This window comes from Mustelus asterias, chromosome 16, assembly GCF_964213995.1.
Source record: "Mustelus asterias chromosome 16, sMusAst1.hap1.1, whole genome shotgun sequence".
In the NCBI taxonomy this organism is placed as follows: Eukaryota; Metazoa; Chordata; class Chondrichthyes; order Carcharhiniformes; family Triakidae; genus Mustelus; species Mustelus asterias.
In genome coordinates, this window is record NC_135816.1 from 39,934,145 (window position 1) to 39,953,225 (window position 19,081).

The 19,081-nt window shown below is 42.0% G+C and overlaps 1 protein-coding gene across 1 annotated transcript in view; it reads right to left on the bottom strand.

Moving 5' to 3' along the window:
• LOC144505124 (electrogenic sodium bicarbonate cotransporter 1-like) overlaps positions 1 to 19,081 on the bottom strand; it is a 102,926-nt gene that overhangs the window by 28,567 nt on the left and 55,278 nt on the right. The window contains exons 15-18 of the mRNA XM_078231014.1: positions 18,801 to 18,962; positions 12,114 to 12,292; positions 6,588 to 6,660; positions 6,404 to 6,472 (exon numbers count right to left, since the gene is read on the bottom strand). Coding sequence (XP_078087140.1) covers positions 6,404 to 6,472; positions 6,588 to 6,660; positions 12,114 to 12,292; positions 18,801 to 18,962 — 483 coding nt within the window. The remainder of the gene's footprint in view (positions 1 to 6,403; positions 6,473 to 6,587; positions 6,661 to 12,113; positions 12,293 to 18,800; positions 18,963 to 19,081) is intronic.

Genomic DNA, 19,081 nt, shown 5'->3' on the forward strand with positions numbered 1-19,081 from the left:
TCAGAGGCTGGGAATTTTCAGGTGAATAACTCATCCCCTGATTCCTCAAAGCCTATCTACCAGCTACGAGGCACAAAACAGGAGTGTCATGGAATATTCTCCACTTGTTTAGTTTAGTGAAGTTCCAACGACATTCAGGAAGCTCAACACCATCCAGGACAAAGCAGCCCGTTTGATTGGCATCACATCCACCACCTTAAACATTCACTCCCTCCACCACTAATGAACAGTGGCAACAGTGTGGACCATTTACAAGAAACACCCCGGCAAACTCCAAAAGTTATTCCGACGGCACCTACCAGGGACAAGTACAGCATATGCATGGGAACACCACCACCTGCAAGTTCTTGTCCAAACCACACACCATACTGATTTGGAACTATAATTGCTATTCTTTCACTGCAGCCTAGTCAAAATCCTGGAATTCCATTCTTAACAACATTTGGTGTATCTGCAACACATAGATTGCAGCAATTCAAAGCTCTGGCTTACCACCACCTTCTCAGGGGCAATTCGGAATGGGCAACAATTGCTGGCCTAGCCAACGATGCCCACAACCCGTGAAAGATTTAAAAAGGATTTTAAAAATGCATTTCCTGTCAATTACTTCTTCGTTACATACTTCAGGTAGAACATTCAATTCTCTGTATCTGATAACACAACCCCTCTGAAGTGTCATCACTCGTCATGTGTTTTATGAATCCACAGAGATGATCATGCGATGCCATCATTGCACGATTTTGACAGTGGGTCAACATGAGCTGGGGTTATGGGAGGGATTTCCACCACCAGAGTGCCCGAAAAGCTGCTATATCTGGCCTTAAAGCTGCAGTTCAGAATTTAACTAAAAAATTACAGGGCACAGAACTGTCTGGTTCTGTAACCAGGAAGTGGAAGACATCCCCTATCTGGGCTGGAGGGCCACCCTGCAGCAATGAGTAACGTTAGAGTAGCATGAGTAGATGCAACAGAGCTTGTAAGTACAGCCACACAATGGTCAAATCATGGAAGCAAGTAAAGAAACAATATTTTGACTGATGCAAGTGTGCCAAGGGAAATGTGCAAATAGAGTACAATATCTGAGCTAAATGCCTTGCCAAGGTTCTGCAAAGGTTCTGCATTGTTCGTCACTATAAACTTGGCTCATCATCACGGAGGGACAATATAGGGTGGCTTGCCAACTGCTGATCTTTCTAAATATAAAACATGGTTTTGCTGAGATTGAGGAGCTTCTGAAGAAACTTCAGAAGACAGTTAGGCAGGCATTTACATCTCTTTGTGATAAGAGTAGGTCTGCTTATATTGTATTTTTCATGAGGACTGGACCCATGAAGAGAAACTGTTATGTACTGGTGGCAAAGGGCTATAAATGAAAGGCGTGGGCAACTAGGGCTTGTCTAACGATTGTAACGGCCTTAGTAGCTTCTTCAGCAGGTAATTCTTCTCCTTCACTATTGTCTCATCAGCTGCTTCTGCTTTTTTTCTTCTTCCGGCTCCTCCTTGAGTACCACCTCATCTCAATTGTGCCTAGTGGAGGCTAGCCACTTTCCACCCAAGAGAAGCTTGGCAACTCAGCATTCCCAAGCATCTTGCATACCTCCAAGTGACCAGTTGCACTGCCCAAGACCTGGGAACAGTTTTCTTGTCTGGTTTCTTCATCAGAGGGGGGTTGAATGGCACAAAGAGGTCTAAAAATGGGTCAAGAATAAAAATACATTTTTAAAATCGTATGAGGTGGTGGTCGGGACGGCAATCACAAAACCTCAAATGGAGGAAAGAGAAAATATATGAAGTGCATCATATAAATATTCTCTTTAGTGCAAAACATATTATCAATCTGATAAATGGAAAAAAAATGAAGTTGTATTTGAAGAGACGGTGAATCTATGGGTAAGTTAATCCTAGCAGAATGTTTAATTTTACAATTCTTGCTTTCTAATGATCATCATTAACAGGGCTGTATCATAGATCTCTGGGCATTCAATTCTGAAGGCGGATTAGAAATAGGCCTGTGCTTGCCTTGGAGTAATTGCGTTTGCTAATTTTCTGCCAAATATTAGTTCAGATTTACGCTCAGGGCAGTATTTAATGGAGGTTACAGGAGAGGTGGGGGGGGGTCTTGCCTGCCAATGGGAGAGCCAGCGAGAGACCTGTGTTGCCTCTTTTGGGCAAAGCCCAAAGAATGAAGGGCCACTCAGGCACTTAACTGGGCAGAGTTGGATCTTCCTTAGGATCTAGGGCCCAGGTGGACAGAAATTCTGCTCGTTGAGAGTTATCAGTCAATCAGAGGTCAGTGACTCTATTGAATGGCAGCACCACTGGGAGGCAGTGGCTGCTGCTGAAATGGCAGCCACACAAACCCGAGGAACATTGCTAGATCCTTAGGCCACAAGTGAGTGATGGTGAGGAGAGGGGCAAAGGGGTGACTCTCAGGTCCCTTTTCCCGATGCTGGGTCCCGTGATCAGGCACCAAATGCCTTGGTCATCACCTACCCGATTAAATGCCCCCACCCCCCCCAACCACCCTCCCTCAAATGTGCTACAGGGGAAGAGGACATTAAATTTCATTCCCAATTTTTGGAATTTTGTAAATGAAGATGATTTAAAACAACTGAAAGGGAACAATAAGCTAAGATGAAGCAAAATCTCTAACTTGGGAGTGGAATTATCGCACTTTTTTAAAAAAAGCTTCAGTTCAACATTTGGTTTGTAATGCAGTGGTTAGAATTATACAGTCCTGTTTTGGGATAGGCTGTTACCAGTCTACCATTTCTAAATAAGTGGAGGTCTCTGGCCTAGTTATATTATGATCTGCACTGTAAGATCAGAAATTACACATCTATACTAAACTGACAACCCAACAAGGCTGAACATTAAGAAATGTATAAAATATTCTACACTGATGTTTTAGTAGATTTGAGGTTTTTGTAATGCTGCTCCAGTGCAAACACTAAAATTGGAAGTATTGGCAATCATCACTTTCCTGCCTCAGTTAACAAGCATCTTCCAAAAGAAGATTAAATATTGGTTGCTCTTGTGGGTGTTCATCAGGAAATATCATGTTTGGCAGAAGCACTTTGCAAATGTCTCAGAATAGAACAGTGAACAAATATTATTTCCTCCATAGTTCCTTCCGTTTGGGAAGCAAAAGGCTGGATTTTTCTTGCACTGGTGGGTTAGCAGCAGACCAGGAATAAGGCTGCATACATACCTACGCCTGGAATCCACTGAGAACCAACTGCAATTTACTCCTGGGGTTGGATTTTCCCTTTGGAGGTGAATCAGGAGGCAGGTTCAATTCCAGGTTGAGAACTGTCGTTGAGAACTCTGTCGCCAGCCTATGAGAAATGGGATTTTCCCAGGGTCTGGTCCATAATTGGCTTGGAGATGGGTCTGCCATCCAATTTGGCTCCTGGCTCCTGCATGTGCCTGCAGTCCATCATGTACAGCTGTAGCAGCTCCCAATAGAGTACTTGAATTGAACAGAGCATCCCACTTTAGGGACAGCTCTCCGCATACCTTCCCGAGGTGAAGTGCCTCTACCTAGTAGCACAAATTTGACCACTCTTTAGATAGGAGGACACTAACTGTTCAATATCCTGGACACTTCCAACTTCTCAATACACCTCAAGGAGATCTGTCTCCTTAAATACTTGCCTCACAACAGAAATCCATTCCAGAATGGCCTGCACACCATAACAGCAAGGTAACCACACTAGAAATGGCCTTGACCAGGAATGGGATCCCAGTGATGAGAACCACCAGGGCAATCAAGTGTCATGGAGTTAGCTCGGGTCCTGCAGCAGGAACAAAATGATGATAGCAAGACCGTCATCCCAGGTGCAAATGACCACTGACGAGGCTCATGTGCACATGGTGTGATGGTGGGTGTGGAGGGGGTGTTACCTAGTGGCAGGGCTGGCTATGAGTGGAGCAAGGTGTGAGCTCCTCATTGATGAGGGCACAGAATCTGTGACCATTTGCCTGAAGAGTTGCAGTGTCCATCAGCACTGACTTTCTGACATGTTCAGGTAGCTTTGCCTGTTCCAGTATATCCTGAGTGTTGGTTAGTCTCTCTTCCTCTGTAGCTGTAGCTCTGCAGCCATGTGCTCCTGATGTTCAGGGACTCTTCCTCACTGTGCATGCTGCCACTCAAAGGCCTCAATGACCTCTATGTGTGATGAAGCAAGTCCCATTTTCAGATGCATCCTACCTGTTGCCCAGGTGATGTCCAAGTTGCCTGGTACAATACCAGTTGTGTTCACTGAGGTGGCAGGGACCTCCATCCTGCCTTTGCACTCTCCCTTAATGAGCCCCTGCAAATTTTCAGTGTGCACAGCAATACCTTACAACCAGTCCAAGCAATTCTAATAAAGTTTCAAACACATTCCTTGCCTACTGACTCAACCAGGTTACTATTCACAGCTCCCCTCACTGGGCATGATTGTGGAGGGCTCCTAATTCCTAGTTATCTTCTGGAAAATAGCATGGTGTCTGAAACAGGGCCTATTACTAGGTTCTCTTTCTCTCTCCACCCCTCCCCCCACCCTCCACTCCCCACACACACTTCTCATCACTGCACAAAATGGAGAAGGGTGGAAGTGGAGACAGGACTTCCAGCTGCAGCACCCGGTGGCTAATTTGTTTGCTGTCCAATTCAAGATGGGAGAATTTCAGCCCTGGAGTTTGAAATTTATGTGCAGGATGGGTTTGATAAAATAATATGGTTCATGAAAATGTACCTACAGCTGGGAGGAAATTTCAGCATCAGTACAGCTTGAAATAGGCTTCATCCAGCTATAAAGGGTCATCCATTTCTCAGCCAATGACAAAATTCTGGCAGAGGTCACAGATTACCAGAAAGGAGGTTGGGTTCACAGATGCTTTTAAAATAGTTTATTAAGTGGTTTATTCAGAAACAACCGTGTAAACAAAGCATTGCATAAATAGAGAGGAAAAGCATACTGCCTATGACAAGCAAGAGGCCAACATAAAATGCAGCCCATTAGGTGCTGGCAAAGTTGTCAGCCGGGCCAGGTTTGTGATGAGCCAGGATTAGTCCATACAGAAGTTATTTTTCTGTACCTTCTATTTTGTCAGTGTGTCAGTAACTGGCATTGACTAATCAAATGCACTTTAATCTCTGAGGCCAAATATCCCTATCTATAAGTCACCAGAGCACACATTCTGAGAGCCAGCTTGAAGTTTATATTACAAGGATATATTGTTATCCTGAGAAGGTGTACCCCACGAGGAAACTCGAGAAAGGGAAATTTTTCTTTCAGTTTCTGGCAAAATGTTTGGAAAAACTCTTGAGCGCTTCTGCCTTCGATGTTGTAGCATTAACTCAGTTAAAGTACTGCCACTTACAAAATCTGCTCTTCCAACTATCCCATATTCCCTCTTCTTTAGCTCCAGATGCACAGACCACACCACTGTTTCCTTTATCCATGAAAAAGTAGCTAACCACAAACCCCACTGAACAGAAGCTCCCTTTTTCTCACACGTTCTTTTCCTTGATTAGTTTTATTCATTCGTGGGATGAGGATGTCACTAGTAAGGTCAACATTTGCCAACAATCCCTAATTGCCTTGAGAAGGGGATGAGAACCATCTTCCTGAATAAATGTTAGAGCTCAGTTAACTATCTGTTAGTCTGTGATCACCATTAGGCCAGACTGAGGAGGATGGCAGCTTTCCTTCCCCAAAGGCCCTCACTGGAGCAAATGGATTTCATGGTCATCATTACTAATACTACCTTTTTAACTCAAAATCCATTTAAAGGAATTTAAAATCTCCAGTAGCCATGGTGGGGTTTGAATTTATATCTCCAGATCAGTGGTCCAGTTGCCATTCACGCCTCTCAGTGGCGCACCTCTGTTGCCGGTTTCCTCGTACATGGGGTGCGTTCAATGGGAAACCCCGTTGACGATGGCGGGACCATAAGATGCTGCCACCAGTGAGTGGTGCCCCACCTCCAAATACGTCGCAGAGAGGGAGAAAAATCCCACCCCAGGGCCTCTGAATTACTAGTCCAATAACATAACCATTAATTGGCCTTAACTATTTGATGCATTTAAAGGACTTCAATTGGTCCACAGATGAGCAGGCCTGATGTCTCCCCTGCCACTAGTAAAATTGCAGTGGGAGCAGGTAGGTGATGGGCACAGTGCCCACTGCCATAGAAACCAATTTTATCGTCATCCCACCTGCCATCCCATCCACAGGGCAGGGAAAAAGGTATAAAATTCCAGCCAAGATTTCAGCGAGTGGGAAAACCCTGCTGCAAGTATTGGTGGGTTTTCATTTTCATTACAAATGATCAACATAATAAAAGGCTTAGTTACATATCTCATTAAAATAAAAACTAAGAATGCTTAGAAACCACAGACAAATGTGCTTACCTGAACACTGCTGAGAGCAGATACACCCATATACAGAAAGATTCCAAACAGGACTGGCAGAGGGATGTACTAAGGAGCAACACAAATTAATTTATTCATAATTTTTAAAACAGTCACCATCACTAAAAGTCATAATTAACATGATTTATACACTTAAATATAAATGCTGTGGAATTATCATCACCTTAAGAATTGGAGCCAGACACAGTGATAAACCAATGAGGATGAATACAAGCAGCCCAGTCACTCGCTGCTCCCTACAAACACACAAAGCAACAAGGAATAAAAGAATACATCTAATTTTTCCAATTAAATTGGATCTTTTTATTACTCCTGGAAATTTAGTGTAGATTTACATGGATGAAAAGTTGCATTGTTCCCTGATAAAACAGTGTAAATAATGCTATATTAAATAAATTGGGCTCGAAGTAGGCTCGCGCAGTACCAGTTCTTCAGTGAAAAATGGGCACCAAAGGATTCCACTTGGTGTACAGGATATGTGCCCTTGTCCACACTGGATATGCACTGCCAGTCATATTGGCAAGGGTGTCCAATACCTGTCAAGGGCATCTGCTTGGAATTGCTATTAGGCCTACTGATTATCTAATTGGGGGCGTCATGCCTATTTCGGACTCCTTTCCTTGAAGGTTGCCAGTTGACCACAGCTTGCACCATGCATATTGTAATCAATGTTTCAAGGTGAAAAGTAGCTGTGCCAACGTTCTTCAAAAGGAATCAATGGAACTTCCAGCCACAAGGCAGTAGGGAGACAGAAGAGAAGTTTGAGGACAGCATAGAAATTAAAGAGAGCACATTAAGTAGTAAAGGCAGTATCAGTGATCCTAGTACCAGACAGATCAGGCCCAAGCAAGACAGGGAGCAAGGGAAGTCCAGATTAAACTGCATTTATTTCAATGCAAGAGGCCTGACGGGCAAGGCAGATGAACTCAGGGCATGAGTAAGTGGGACTGCGATATTATAGCAATTACTGAAACATGGCTAAGGGAGGGACAGGACTGGCAGCTCAATGTTCCAGGGTACAGATGCTATAGGAAAGGTAGAACAGGAATTAAGAGAGATGGGGGAGTTGCACTTTTGATTAGGGAAAACATCACAGCCGTACTGAGAGGGGATATATCCGAGGGTTCGGTCAATGAGTCTATATGGGTAGAACTGAGAAATAAGAAGGGGGAAATCACTTTGATAGGGTTGTACTATAGGCCCCCAAATAGTCAGCAGGAAATTGAGGAGCAAATGTGTAAAGAGATTACAGATAGCTCCAAGAAAAATAGGGTGATAATAGTCGGAGATTTTAACTTTCCCAACATTGACTGGGACAGCCATAGTATTAGAGGGTTGGAAGGAGAGAAATTTGTTGAGTGTATTCAGGAGGAATTTCTCATTCAGTATGTGGATGGCCCAACTAGAGAGGGGGCCAAACTTGACCTCCTCTTGGGAAATAAGGAAGGGCAGATGACAGAAGTGTTAGTGAGGGATCACTTTGGGACCAGTGACCATAATTCTATTAGTTTTAAGATAGCTATGGAGAATGATAGATCTGGCCCAAAAGTTAAAATTCTAAATTGGGGCAAGGCCAATTTTGATGGTATCAGGCAGGAACTTTCAAAAGTTAATTGGGGGAGTCTGTGGGAAGGCAAAGGGACGTCTGGTAAGTGGCAGCCTTTCAGAAGTGTGTTAACCAGGGTTCAGGGTAAACACATTCCTCTTAGAGTGACGGGCAAGGCTGGCAGAAGTAAGGAACCCTGGATGACTCGGGATATTGAGGCCCTGGTCAAGAAGAAGAAAGAGGCACATGACATGCATAGGCAGCTGGGATCAAGTGAATTCCTTGAAGAGTATAGGAATGTAGGAGTAGAGTTAAGAGAGAAATCAGGAGGGCAAAAAGGGGACACGAGATTGTTTTGGCAGATAAGGCAAAGGAGAATCCAAAGAGCTTCTACAAATACATAAAGGGCAAAAGAGTAACAAGGGAGAGAGTAGGGCCTCTTAAGGATCAACAAGGTCATCTGTGTGCAGATCCACAAGAGATGGGTGAGATCCTAAATGAATATTTCTCAACAGTATTTACTGTTGAAAAAAACATGGATGTTAGGGAACTTGGGAAAATAAATAGTGATGTCTTGAGGAGTGTACATATTACAGAGTAGGAGATGCTATAAGTCTTAAAGTGCATCAAGGTAGATAAATCCCTGGGACCTGATGAAGTGTATCCCAGGACATTCTGGGAGACTAGGGAGGAAATTGCCGAGATATTTGAATCATCGATAGTCACGGGTGAGGTGCCTGAAGATTGGAGCGTGGCAAATGTTGTGCCTTTGTTTAAAAAGGGCTGCAGGGAAAAGCCTGGGAACTACAGGTCAGTGAGCCTCACACCTGTGGTGGGTAAGTTGTTGGAAGGTATTTTGAGAGACAGGATCTACAGGCATTTAGAGACGCAAGGACAGATTAGGGACAGTCAGCATGGATTTGTGAGTGGAAAATCATGTCTCACAAATTTGATTGAGTTTTTTGAAGGGGTACCCAAGAAGGTAGATGAGGGCAGTGCAGTTGATGTTGTCTACATGGACTTTAGCAAGGCCTTTGACAAGGTACCGCATGGTAGTTTGTTGCATAAGGTTACATTTCACGGGATCCAGGGTGAGGTATCTAAATGGATACAAAATTGGCTTCTTGACAGAAGCCAGAGGGTGGTTGTAGAGGGTTGTTTTTCAAACTGGAGGCCTGTGACCAGCAGTGTGCCTCAGAGATCAGTGCTGGGTCCATCTGAGGATCAGGGATTTATCATTTATATTAATGATTTGGATGAGAATATAGTAGGCATGATTAGTAAGTTTGCAGATGACACCAAGATTGGTGGCATAGTGGACAGTGAAGAAAGTTATCTCCGATTGCAACAGGATCTTGATCAGTTGGGCCAGTGGGCTGGCGAATGGCAGATGGAGTTTAATTTAGACAAATGCGAGGTGATGTATTTTGGTAGATTGAACCAGGGCAGGACTTACTCAGTTAATGGTAGAGCGTTGGGGAGAGTTACAGAGCAAATAGATCTAGGGGTACAGGTTCATAGCTCCTTGAAAGTGGAGTCACAGGTGGACAGAGTAGTGAAGAAGGCATTCAGCATGCTTGGTTTCATCGGTCAGAACACTGAATACAGGAATTGGGACGTCTTGTTGAAGTTGTACAAGACATTGGTAAGCCACACTTGGAATACTGTGTGCAGTTTTGATCACCCTATTATAGAAAGGATATTATTAAACTAGAAAGAGTGCAGAAAAGATTTACTGGGATGCTACTGGGACTTGATGGTTTGAGTTATAAGGAGAGGCTGGATATTCTGGGACTTTTTTCTCTGGAGCGTAGGAGGCTGAGGGGTGACCTTATAGAGGCCTATAAAATAATGAGGGGCACAAATCAGCTAGATAGTCAATATCTTTTCCCAAAGGTAGTGGAGTCTAAAACTAGAGGACATAGGTTTAAGGTGATAAGGGAGAGATACAAAAGTGTCCAGAGGGGCAATTTTTTCACACAGGGTGGTGAGTGTCTGGAACAAGCTGCCGGAGGGAGTAGTAGAGGCGGGTACAATTTTGTCTTTTAAAAAGCATTTAGATAGTTACATGGATAAGATGGGTATAGAGGGATATGGGCCAAATGCAGGCAATTGGGATTAGCTTCGGGGTTTAAAAAAAAGAGCGGCATGGACAAGTTGGGCCAGCAAAAGAAACTTAATTGACTGTGAAGTTGGAAGAAGCAGACGTGCTTCTCCTGTCCTCACGTCAAAATTATGGGCTGCTGCTGCTGGCATTTGTCCCCTTCCTAATTATCTCCTCTCCACCCAAACCTATCTTGGGCCTACAGCCAGCATTCTCCTAAACCTTGCTCTCCCCTAGAAAGCTCCCTCTAGGGCTAGGACACTCACAGCATGCGGACATAATCAAAAAGACCAGTGGACCAATTTCTCAGCCATTATATCTTACATTGATAATTCCCTTAACACATTATTACAGAAATGGTTTGAGAGTCCATTCTTGGAAACTACACCAAGTAGGATTTGTGAATTCTTTATTAATGAAGCCATGATGTACAAAATATGAACAGTCGAAATCATGGTATGTCAGAGCCTTCAATTTTCATCCAGCATTCACTATGTTAACCGTTTCTTATCCTCAATCCTCTTGAAGGCAGGAACTTAATTATGCCGAGTGCAGTTCTGTCGGCAAAATCAGCCAACTTGAATCATGTATAACTGAATTTTCTTTTCAATAGGCTATTTAATCCACGTTCTGGGGTGTTGCAGTCAAATATAGTACCCTAATGCTACCCTGGCTAAAATAGATACATAGGAACAAGAGTAGGCCATCAGCATGCCTTCCTATTCAATTAGATCATGGCTGATCTGAAATTCAACTCCAATTGATACCTGTACCTAACAAAAATCTATCCATTGTTGAAAACACCAATGGTCCCAGCATCCACAATCTTTTGGGGGCCAGTGTTCTAAATCTCTACTACTATCCCATGTGTGAGGACAGGAGGAGCACCTCTGCTTTGCCTCAGGTATGTATTCTTTGTAAAAAAAATTTACCTTGTTACTAATTTTACTCTTGAATGGTCTTGTTCTAATTTCAAAGTTTCTGCCAATGAAGAAGACAATTTCTCTGGATTTACCTCATCAAATCCTTTTAACATTACACTTCAATCTTCTATAATAAGCGGAATATAAGCCAAGTTTATATAACCTATCCTTTCTGAGGCGTGGTGCCCAAAACTGAATGCAGTGCTCCAGATGATGTCTGACCAAGGCTCTGCACAACTGAAGTATGACTTCTTCACCCTTGTATACCAGTCCCCCTTGACATAAAGTCCAATATTCCATTATTTTTTTTTAATCGTGTCTGTCTCGTGGCTTTTAATGATTTTTCTGTTTGAACTTCCAAATCTTAGCTCCTCCATAATCTCTAGGAGGTTCTCAGCATATAGAAAGTAATCTGATTTATTTTTCTCATTGCCAAAGTGGATGGTGTCACACCCGCCCATGTTGAAATCCATTTGCCATAGCTTTACATACTTCCTTAATCCACCTATATACAGGTGCAACTTCCCACCTTCACTGCTCACTGTCACTCCCAAATTAGTGTCACCTGGAAACAGAACTTTCTATCCTTCATCTACATCATAAATAAGTATGGTGAAAAGTTGAAGCTGCAGATCGGATCTCTGAGGAACATCACTAGTCAGATCCCTCCAGAGTACCTACCCTTTCACCCCACTTACCGTCTCCTACCTCCCGATCAATTTCTAGCTCAAGTCAATAAGCTACTGCCAATTTCATATGCATCATTTTTGTTAATAACCTCATGTTTGGAATGTTACTGAATGCCTTCTGGAAGTCCATACAAATAATATGCATTGACACTCTCATCTGCTCATAGAAACTACTGTCCAGCCATGAAACAAGAGCATGTTCTGAACAAAACATTGATGCAACCATTATATTTAGGCTGAGAATTCCAGGTATAACTGCTACAGTTCATGGATAGACTGGGTATGGATGTGATTTGGTTGATTACACAAAAACACAATGATGCTCAAAGAAAGCATATGCACCCATTTTAAAACAACTCTGATGATGATGGAAGCCATGCATATATAATGAATCTATAGAAAATCCTCAGAATATTGTTGAACATACCTCACACCCATAAATGTGGGCTCTACACCTGGGGCAGATTTTGTTGTCTCCATTTTCAGGCTGTCTATGTGTGCAAGGGATATTACAGTCGCGGACACATACCAGGGCAGACCCATGAATGAAGTGAGGATCATAAGGATAGCTATCCAGAACAGGTCTAGGTGAAAGCCAGCACCTTTCTGTGGGGTAATTGTCACAGTTTGAATTGGGAAAAGAAAAGACATGCGAAATAGAAATTACATCTGTCCAAAATAATTCACCAGAGTCTTACCCTCATTGCCATTGCTCTAAAAAGTTCAGGAAATGTCTTCTGTTAGAGCAAGATAATGGAATCCTTTTCACACCTTATAAAATAACATTATTTCCCTCACAATAGTGTTCCGAAATTGCAGATCTATTATTGTGAGTGAAGTTCTATTCACAATTTTGCCGCTATTCCATGGAAAGCATTCATGTTCCACATTTTCAATATATTAATTCAAGTTTATGTTGACTTCTGATCCACATAACTGTCTCATATTTTGTTTGTTTAACATGAGATTGAAGATACATGATCCTTTTCAAAAGACCTATTAACTTGATAAAACTAAATTATAGCTAGTAAGTGATACTTTTGCTTTGCAGTAATTATTTTGTTTTGTACGGTATATCAGTACACAGATTATTAAAGTAGATGAATTAATTAAATTGGTTTGGAGTTTTGTGAAATAAAGTGAGCAGTAAATTAGTTTTAAACACTTATAAAATAAAAATTGCTCTCCATGGCAGGGAAAATAATATAGCAACATAACACACTCTTGTATTTTTCTTCTGCCTTCATTTCTGTCCTGTAATTTTCTCCCTTATTCTTCTCTTGAAAGTCATTATCGCCTTGCGAATGCAAGATTTCAACCCTCCAGTATCTGATGAATCTTTATGTTCGTACCTGGATGGTTGGTATTAGTGAGCTCTTCAACCATGAGGGATATGGCACCAAACCTGAATCTGTACACTTCCAGGTGAGATGGCAATCTTAGATTGTTTTCTCTCCCAAATACTAAATAGGATGATAAGTGAGGAAAGTATGTGGTCACAGGGCTTTTGCAGAAGAGCAGAGTTTCCATTCCTCGGACATTAAAGTAATTTTTGGAGCTAGAGAAGGCTACAGTAAAAAGTTGATTTATACAGTACCTTTCAAAAGAAAAATATTCCAAGGCACAGAGATGTGCAGGTTAGGTGGATTGACCATGCTAAGTTGCCCCTTCATGTCCAAAGATGTGTAGGTTAGTTGGTAAACACATGGGGTTACAGGAATAGGTTGGGGGGTGGCGGGGGGGGGGGGGGGGGGGGGGCACCGCTGGGTAGGATGCTCTTTCAGAGAGTCTGTGCAGGCTTGATGGGGCAAATGGCCTCCTTCTGCATTGTGGAGATTCTAAGATTCTATGATGATGACAATGAGATATAATCAGATAAAAATAGGTGCTGAGATGGAGATTGAGATAATAGGAGTGGTGTCCAATGCTTGGCCAAAGAGGTTGTGTTTAAAGAGGTCCTCAAAGGTGGAGAGGGAGCTGGTGGGGGATGGGGGAGAACTAGAGAAGTTTTGAAATGGAGCTCAAGGAGATGGGGCTGAGGAGACTGAAGGCGTAGATGCTAATGATGGAAGAAGGGGGTGTGGATACACAAAAGGCCATAGCTAAAACAGAGGGGAGTTCTAGGCCTGGAGGAGTTTCAAGTGATAGCTAGATGAACAGCTGTGAATATATTTAAAGAGAAACAAAAATTTAAATTTAATGTGTAAGGGAACTGGAAGCCAGTATCATAGAGTCCCTACAGTGTAGAAGGAGGCCATTTGGCCCATCGAGTCTGCACCAATCACAATCCCACCCAGGCCCTATCTCTGTAACCCCACATCCCTGTACCCTGATAATCTCCCTGACACTAAGGGACAATATAACATGGCCAATCAACCTAACCCGCACATCTTTGGAGGGTGGGAGGAAACCTGACCACACAGAGGAAACCCACGCAGGGGGTAACTTATTATATACAGACGATTGGTTACTTACCAGAAAGCAGAGAGTAGCGATAAATGGGCCATGTTTAGATTGGCAAGATGTTACAATCTATATCAGTGACTTGGATGAGGGACTAAATGTAGCTAAATTTGCCACTGGCACAAGATAGCTCGGAAAGATAGAGGAAGTATAGGGTCTACAAATGGATATAGGAAGGTTAAGTGAATGGGCAAAAAAATAGCACAATAAGTATAATGTGGGAAAATGTGAGCTTATCCACTTTGGCAAGAAGAATAAAAGAGCAGCATGCTATTTAAATGAAGAGAAATTGCAAAGATTGGTGGTCTAGAGAGTGTGCCATGAGACATGAATCACAGTGTAGGTCAGTAAAATCACTGTATGATGAGTGAGACTTAATGCTGGATAGCATATGGGCAACTTAGTTTACAGGGATGAGAATGAAAAACCAGTTAAGACTGTACTGAAATAATCAAGTCTCGAGATGACAAAGGCATAGGTGAGGGTTTCAGTGCCAGGTAGGTTGAGACAGGGGTGGAGGTGAGTAGCATTACATGGATTAAGTAAATAACCTGTGTGACAGAGTGGATATAGGATCAAACGTTCACCTTGGAGTCATAGGATGGTGAGATTACCAACAGTCTTATTCATCTTGAGGCAGTGGCCAAGGAGGAGGGCAGAATCAATGGTGAGGGGCTGGAGCTGAAAACAATGGCTCGAGTCTTCTCAATATTTACCTTGGAAGAAATTATGGCTCATCCAAGACTGGATGTTGAACAACTGTTTGACAACAGAGGCAGTGGAGGGAATCGATATGTGGTGAAGAGGCGGAGCAAGTGTGTATTTGGAAGCTGGCTCCATGTCAACTGCGTGCAGATTTCTCCCTCTAGCCTATCTCTTTGGCTGCCTTTATTACAAACTGAGAATTGGACCATTTCCTTTTTGAATTCTTAGCTCTTGCATTGGAATATAAGCATTTTACAAAGGCACGATCAGAGATAAATGGATGCAGAGAAAACGGATATTAGGAGGTGTGACTAAAAGCTAATAAAACTAAATGAAATTTGAAACAGATAAATCTAGGACTAATAATAGTGAAGATGGGCTTCAGGAATACAGAAAGAGTAACAGGGAGGTGAAACAGAAAAGTAAAAGAGCGAAACAGGATCTGAAAAAGACCAACAAATAATATAAAGGGAAAAAGCAAGCAAAAAGGAACAGATATAAATAGGGTAGGACAGCTCCAGGATCAGGGAGGAGTCTGATTATGGAGAATGAAGAATCATAAAATTCCTACAGTGCAGAAGGAGGCCATTTGGCCCATTGAGTCTGCACTGACTCTCTGAAAGAACTTCTTACCCAGGCACACCGCCGCCGCCACCCTGCCCCCCCCCCCCCCCCCCCCCCCAGCCTACGCTGTAACCCTGTGCATTTACCATGGCTAATCTACCTAACCTACATATCTTGGGATACTAAAGGACAATTTAGCATGGCCAATCCACCTAACTTGCAATTCTTTGGACTGTGGGAAGAAACCAGAGCATCCGGAGAAAACCCATGCAGACACGAGTAGAACGTGCAAACAGGCAGTCACCAAGGACAGAATCGAACCCGGGTCCCTGGCTCTGTGAGGCACTGTGAGCTAACTACTGTGCCACCATACTGCCAGTCAAGTAGAGATATTAAATAAATGACCTGGAAATTTCTCGGAATTGCCCACTTTCCATCATCATAACTTCCAGTGATGTAATGGTAGCAAAGTGGGAGCAGCTCTGAAGAAATTAGCACTCAAAATTTTGCATCTACTTTTACAAACTGATACTGGAAGTGAGAACATTTGGGTACTAGCAGAGATTTTGGAACAATCAATAAAATAATTGAATGACTGGTTGTTCAGAAAATGAAAGAAATACTCAGCAGGTCAGGCAACATCTATGGGAGGTCATTGACCTGAAACATTGATATTTGTTTTCTCCAAAGACGTTGCTTAATCTGATGTGTATTTCCAATATTTTCTGTTTATGTTTCCGATTTTCAGAATCTGCAGTATTTCGCTTTTTTAATGACTAATTATTCAAGGTGAATAAATTAGAAGGCCCTCATGGAGAAGATACTCAGGCAATGGAAAGAAATTAAAGAAGATCAGGCCACGATCTGTGAATCACTATTCACTAGGTTGATTCCGGAGTTGTGAGGGTTGGGCTTATGAGGAGAGACTGAGCAGACTGGGGTTATACTCATTGGAATTTAGAAGAATGAGGGGAGATTTTACAGAAACATATAAAATTATGAAGAGAATAGATAAAGTAGAAGCAGGGAAGTTATTCCCACTGGCGGGTGAAACTAGAACTAGAGAGCATAGCCTCAAAATACGGGGGAGTAGGTCTAGGACTGAGTTGAGGAGGAACTTCTTCATTCAAACGGTTGCCCAGTGAAACAGTGAGGCTACCTCGTTGAATATTTTTGAGGCAAAGATAGATAGATTTTTAAACAGTAAAGGAATTAAGAGTTATGGTGAGTGGGCGGGTAAGTGGAGCTGAGTCCACAAAAAGATGAGCCATGATCTTATTGAATGGCGGAGCAAGCTCAAGGGGCCAACTGGTCTACTCCTGCTCCTGGTTCTTATGTTCTTATGAATCCTGACTAAATATAGTTGTGCCGTGGGACTGAAGAGTAGCAGATATAATATCATTGTTCAGGAAAGGGTAAAAGGATAAGTCACATACTATAGATCTCTTCATCCAACAGCATGTGTGGCCAAACCCTTAGAATCCATAACATAAGTTAAATTAATCAAAGAAAGTCAGCATGGATTTTCTAAGGCAACTTGTGTTTGACAAATCATAGAATCCCTACAGTGCAGAAGAGGCCATTCGGACCATCAAATCTGCACCGACTCTCTGACAGAGTATCTTACCCAGGCCCTCTACCATTCCCTATCCATGTAACCCCACACATTTCCCATGTCTAATCCATCTAACTTACACATCCTGGGACACCAATGGGCAATTTTAGCATGACCAATCCACCCATCCCACATACCTTTGGATTGTTATAATGTTTTTTTACAAAGTGATGAACAATATAAAGGGAATACATTATATGTGTTTTATGTGGATTATCAGAAGATGCTCAGTAAGATATCACACAAGAAATTAGTTAGAAATTTCAGTTGCTTAGTATAAGAGGAAATGTAATAGTATAGATAGAAATTTGGTTATTGGACAGGACATAAAAGGGCTAAAAAAGATTCAATCTTGTACATACAGCTGATTTGGGTGAATGTTGGTATTTTAAAAACAGAAAGAGCAGTATAAAGACTTCAGGAAAATAAAAAAGGTTGGCGGAATGATGGCAGATGCAACTTAATGTAAGTAGATTGGTAATACATTTTGGGAAAAAAGACAAGAAATTGGAATATTCATTTAAGGCACTGAAGGGAGTGAGCGAACAGAGACACAGGGAAGTCAATTGTATAATTCACTGGAAGTTCAAGTGCAGGTAGATAAAGCTCTAAATAGGTCAACATAATTTTGGGTTTTATGAGTAGATACATGGATGATAAGAGGAGTGAAGAAATAGTTATGAATTTATACAAAACATGGCTCCGCTATAGTTATTGAACAATGTAATGTTATGCAACTCATTGCAGAAAGGACACTAAAGCCATAGGCAGCATCCAATGTTAGTTCACCAGGGCTATGGGTCAGGTGCAGAAAAGTGGGATTAGAATGGGCACCTGGGTGTCCTCAGGCTGGCATGGACAAGATGGGTTGAATGGCCTCCTTCTATGCTGTAATCTTTCTATGGTTCTTTGTCAGGAATAGGACCCTGTGGTTGTGAGAGGAGAAATGAGATACTGTGACCCTTTCCATTAAAGCAGAAAAGGCTAACAGGAGATTCAAGTGGAGCTTTTTAAAATGATAAGAGAGTTAATAGCGAAAGGCTATTTACACTGATTGGAAAAACAACAACAAAGGATCATAAATTCAAAATTATTAAAAGAGTGCAGAAAAGGGTTAAGTCTTTATACAAAAGATTGTTGGAACATGGAATGCTTTGCCACTGGGAATGGTTGAAGCAAAGTCCATTGTTTCTTTTAAGGAAACGTTGGATAAATATTTGAAGCAGTAAGAGGTACAACATCATAGTGGAGTGTGAGATTACATTTGGATTGCTTTATCAAAGTGCCAGAACAGATATGATAGGCTGAATTACCTCCTCCTTTGCTATAAACATGTATGCTTGTAATGCAAGCATTTGCCAATTGTCGGAAAAACCCATCTGGTTCACTAGTGTCCTTTAGGGAAGGAAATCTGTCATCCTTACCTGGTCTGGCCTACATGTGACTCCAGAGCCACAGCAATCTAGTTGACTCTCAACTGCCCTCAGGCAACTAGGGATGGGCAATAAATAATGGCCAGCCAGCAACGCCCATGTCCCATAAATGAATAAAAAACAACTATGCAGCATAATTGCAGCAAATAATATGAATTGGTAAAAGTACTTATTTTCTAAAAAATAATTTTGGAAATAAAATTCAAGCTGACTTGAGCTTCACTTTGCAAATATATGAACTACTTGAAATGTATCATCTTGCAAAGGTTCCAACGGGCAAAATGGTAAAACAGATATATCTTTTTTTTAAAAAAGAGACAAATTAACAACAAACCTTGAGTTTATGTTCCTTGCGGTTCAGGATGAGAGCAGTAATCTGTTGGTCCATAAAGACAAGTATTGTGACCAGTAAAGCTGGCACAATTGCAATGAGGCACATCCACCATTCATTCCCTCCAAATGGATACACAAACCACCCTCTGTGTGGGTTTGTTGGCTTTAATAAAAAATAATTATATTGATTATATTGCATTTCTTCAAGGCATTACAATAGATTTATGTCCATTTATCCTCTGCCTTTCCCTCCTCATCTAACTATCTGTATAAACCTTTATT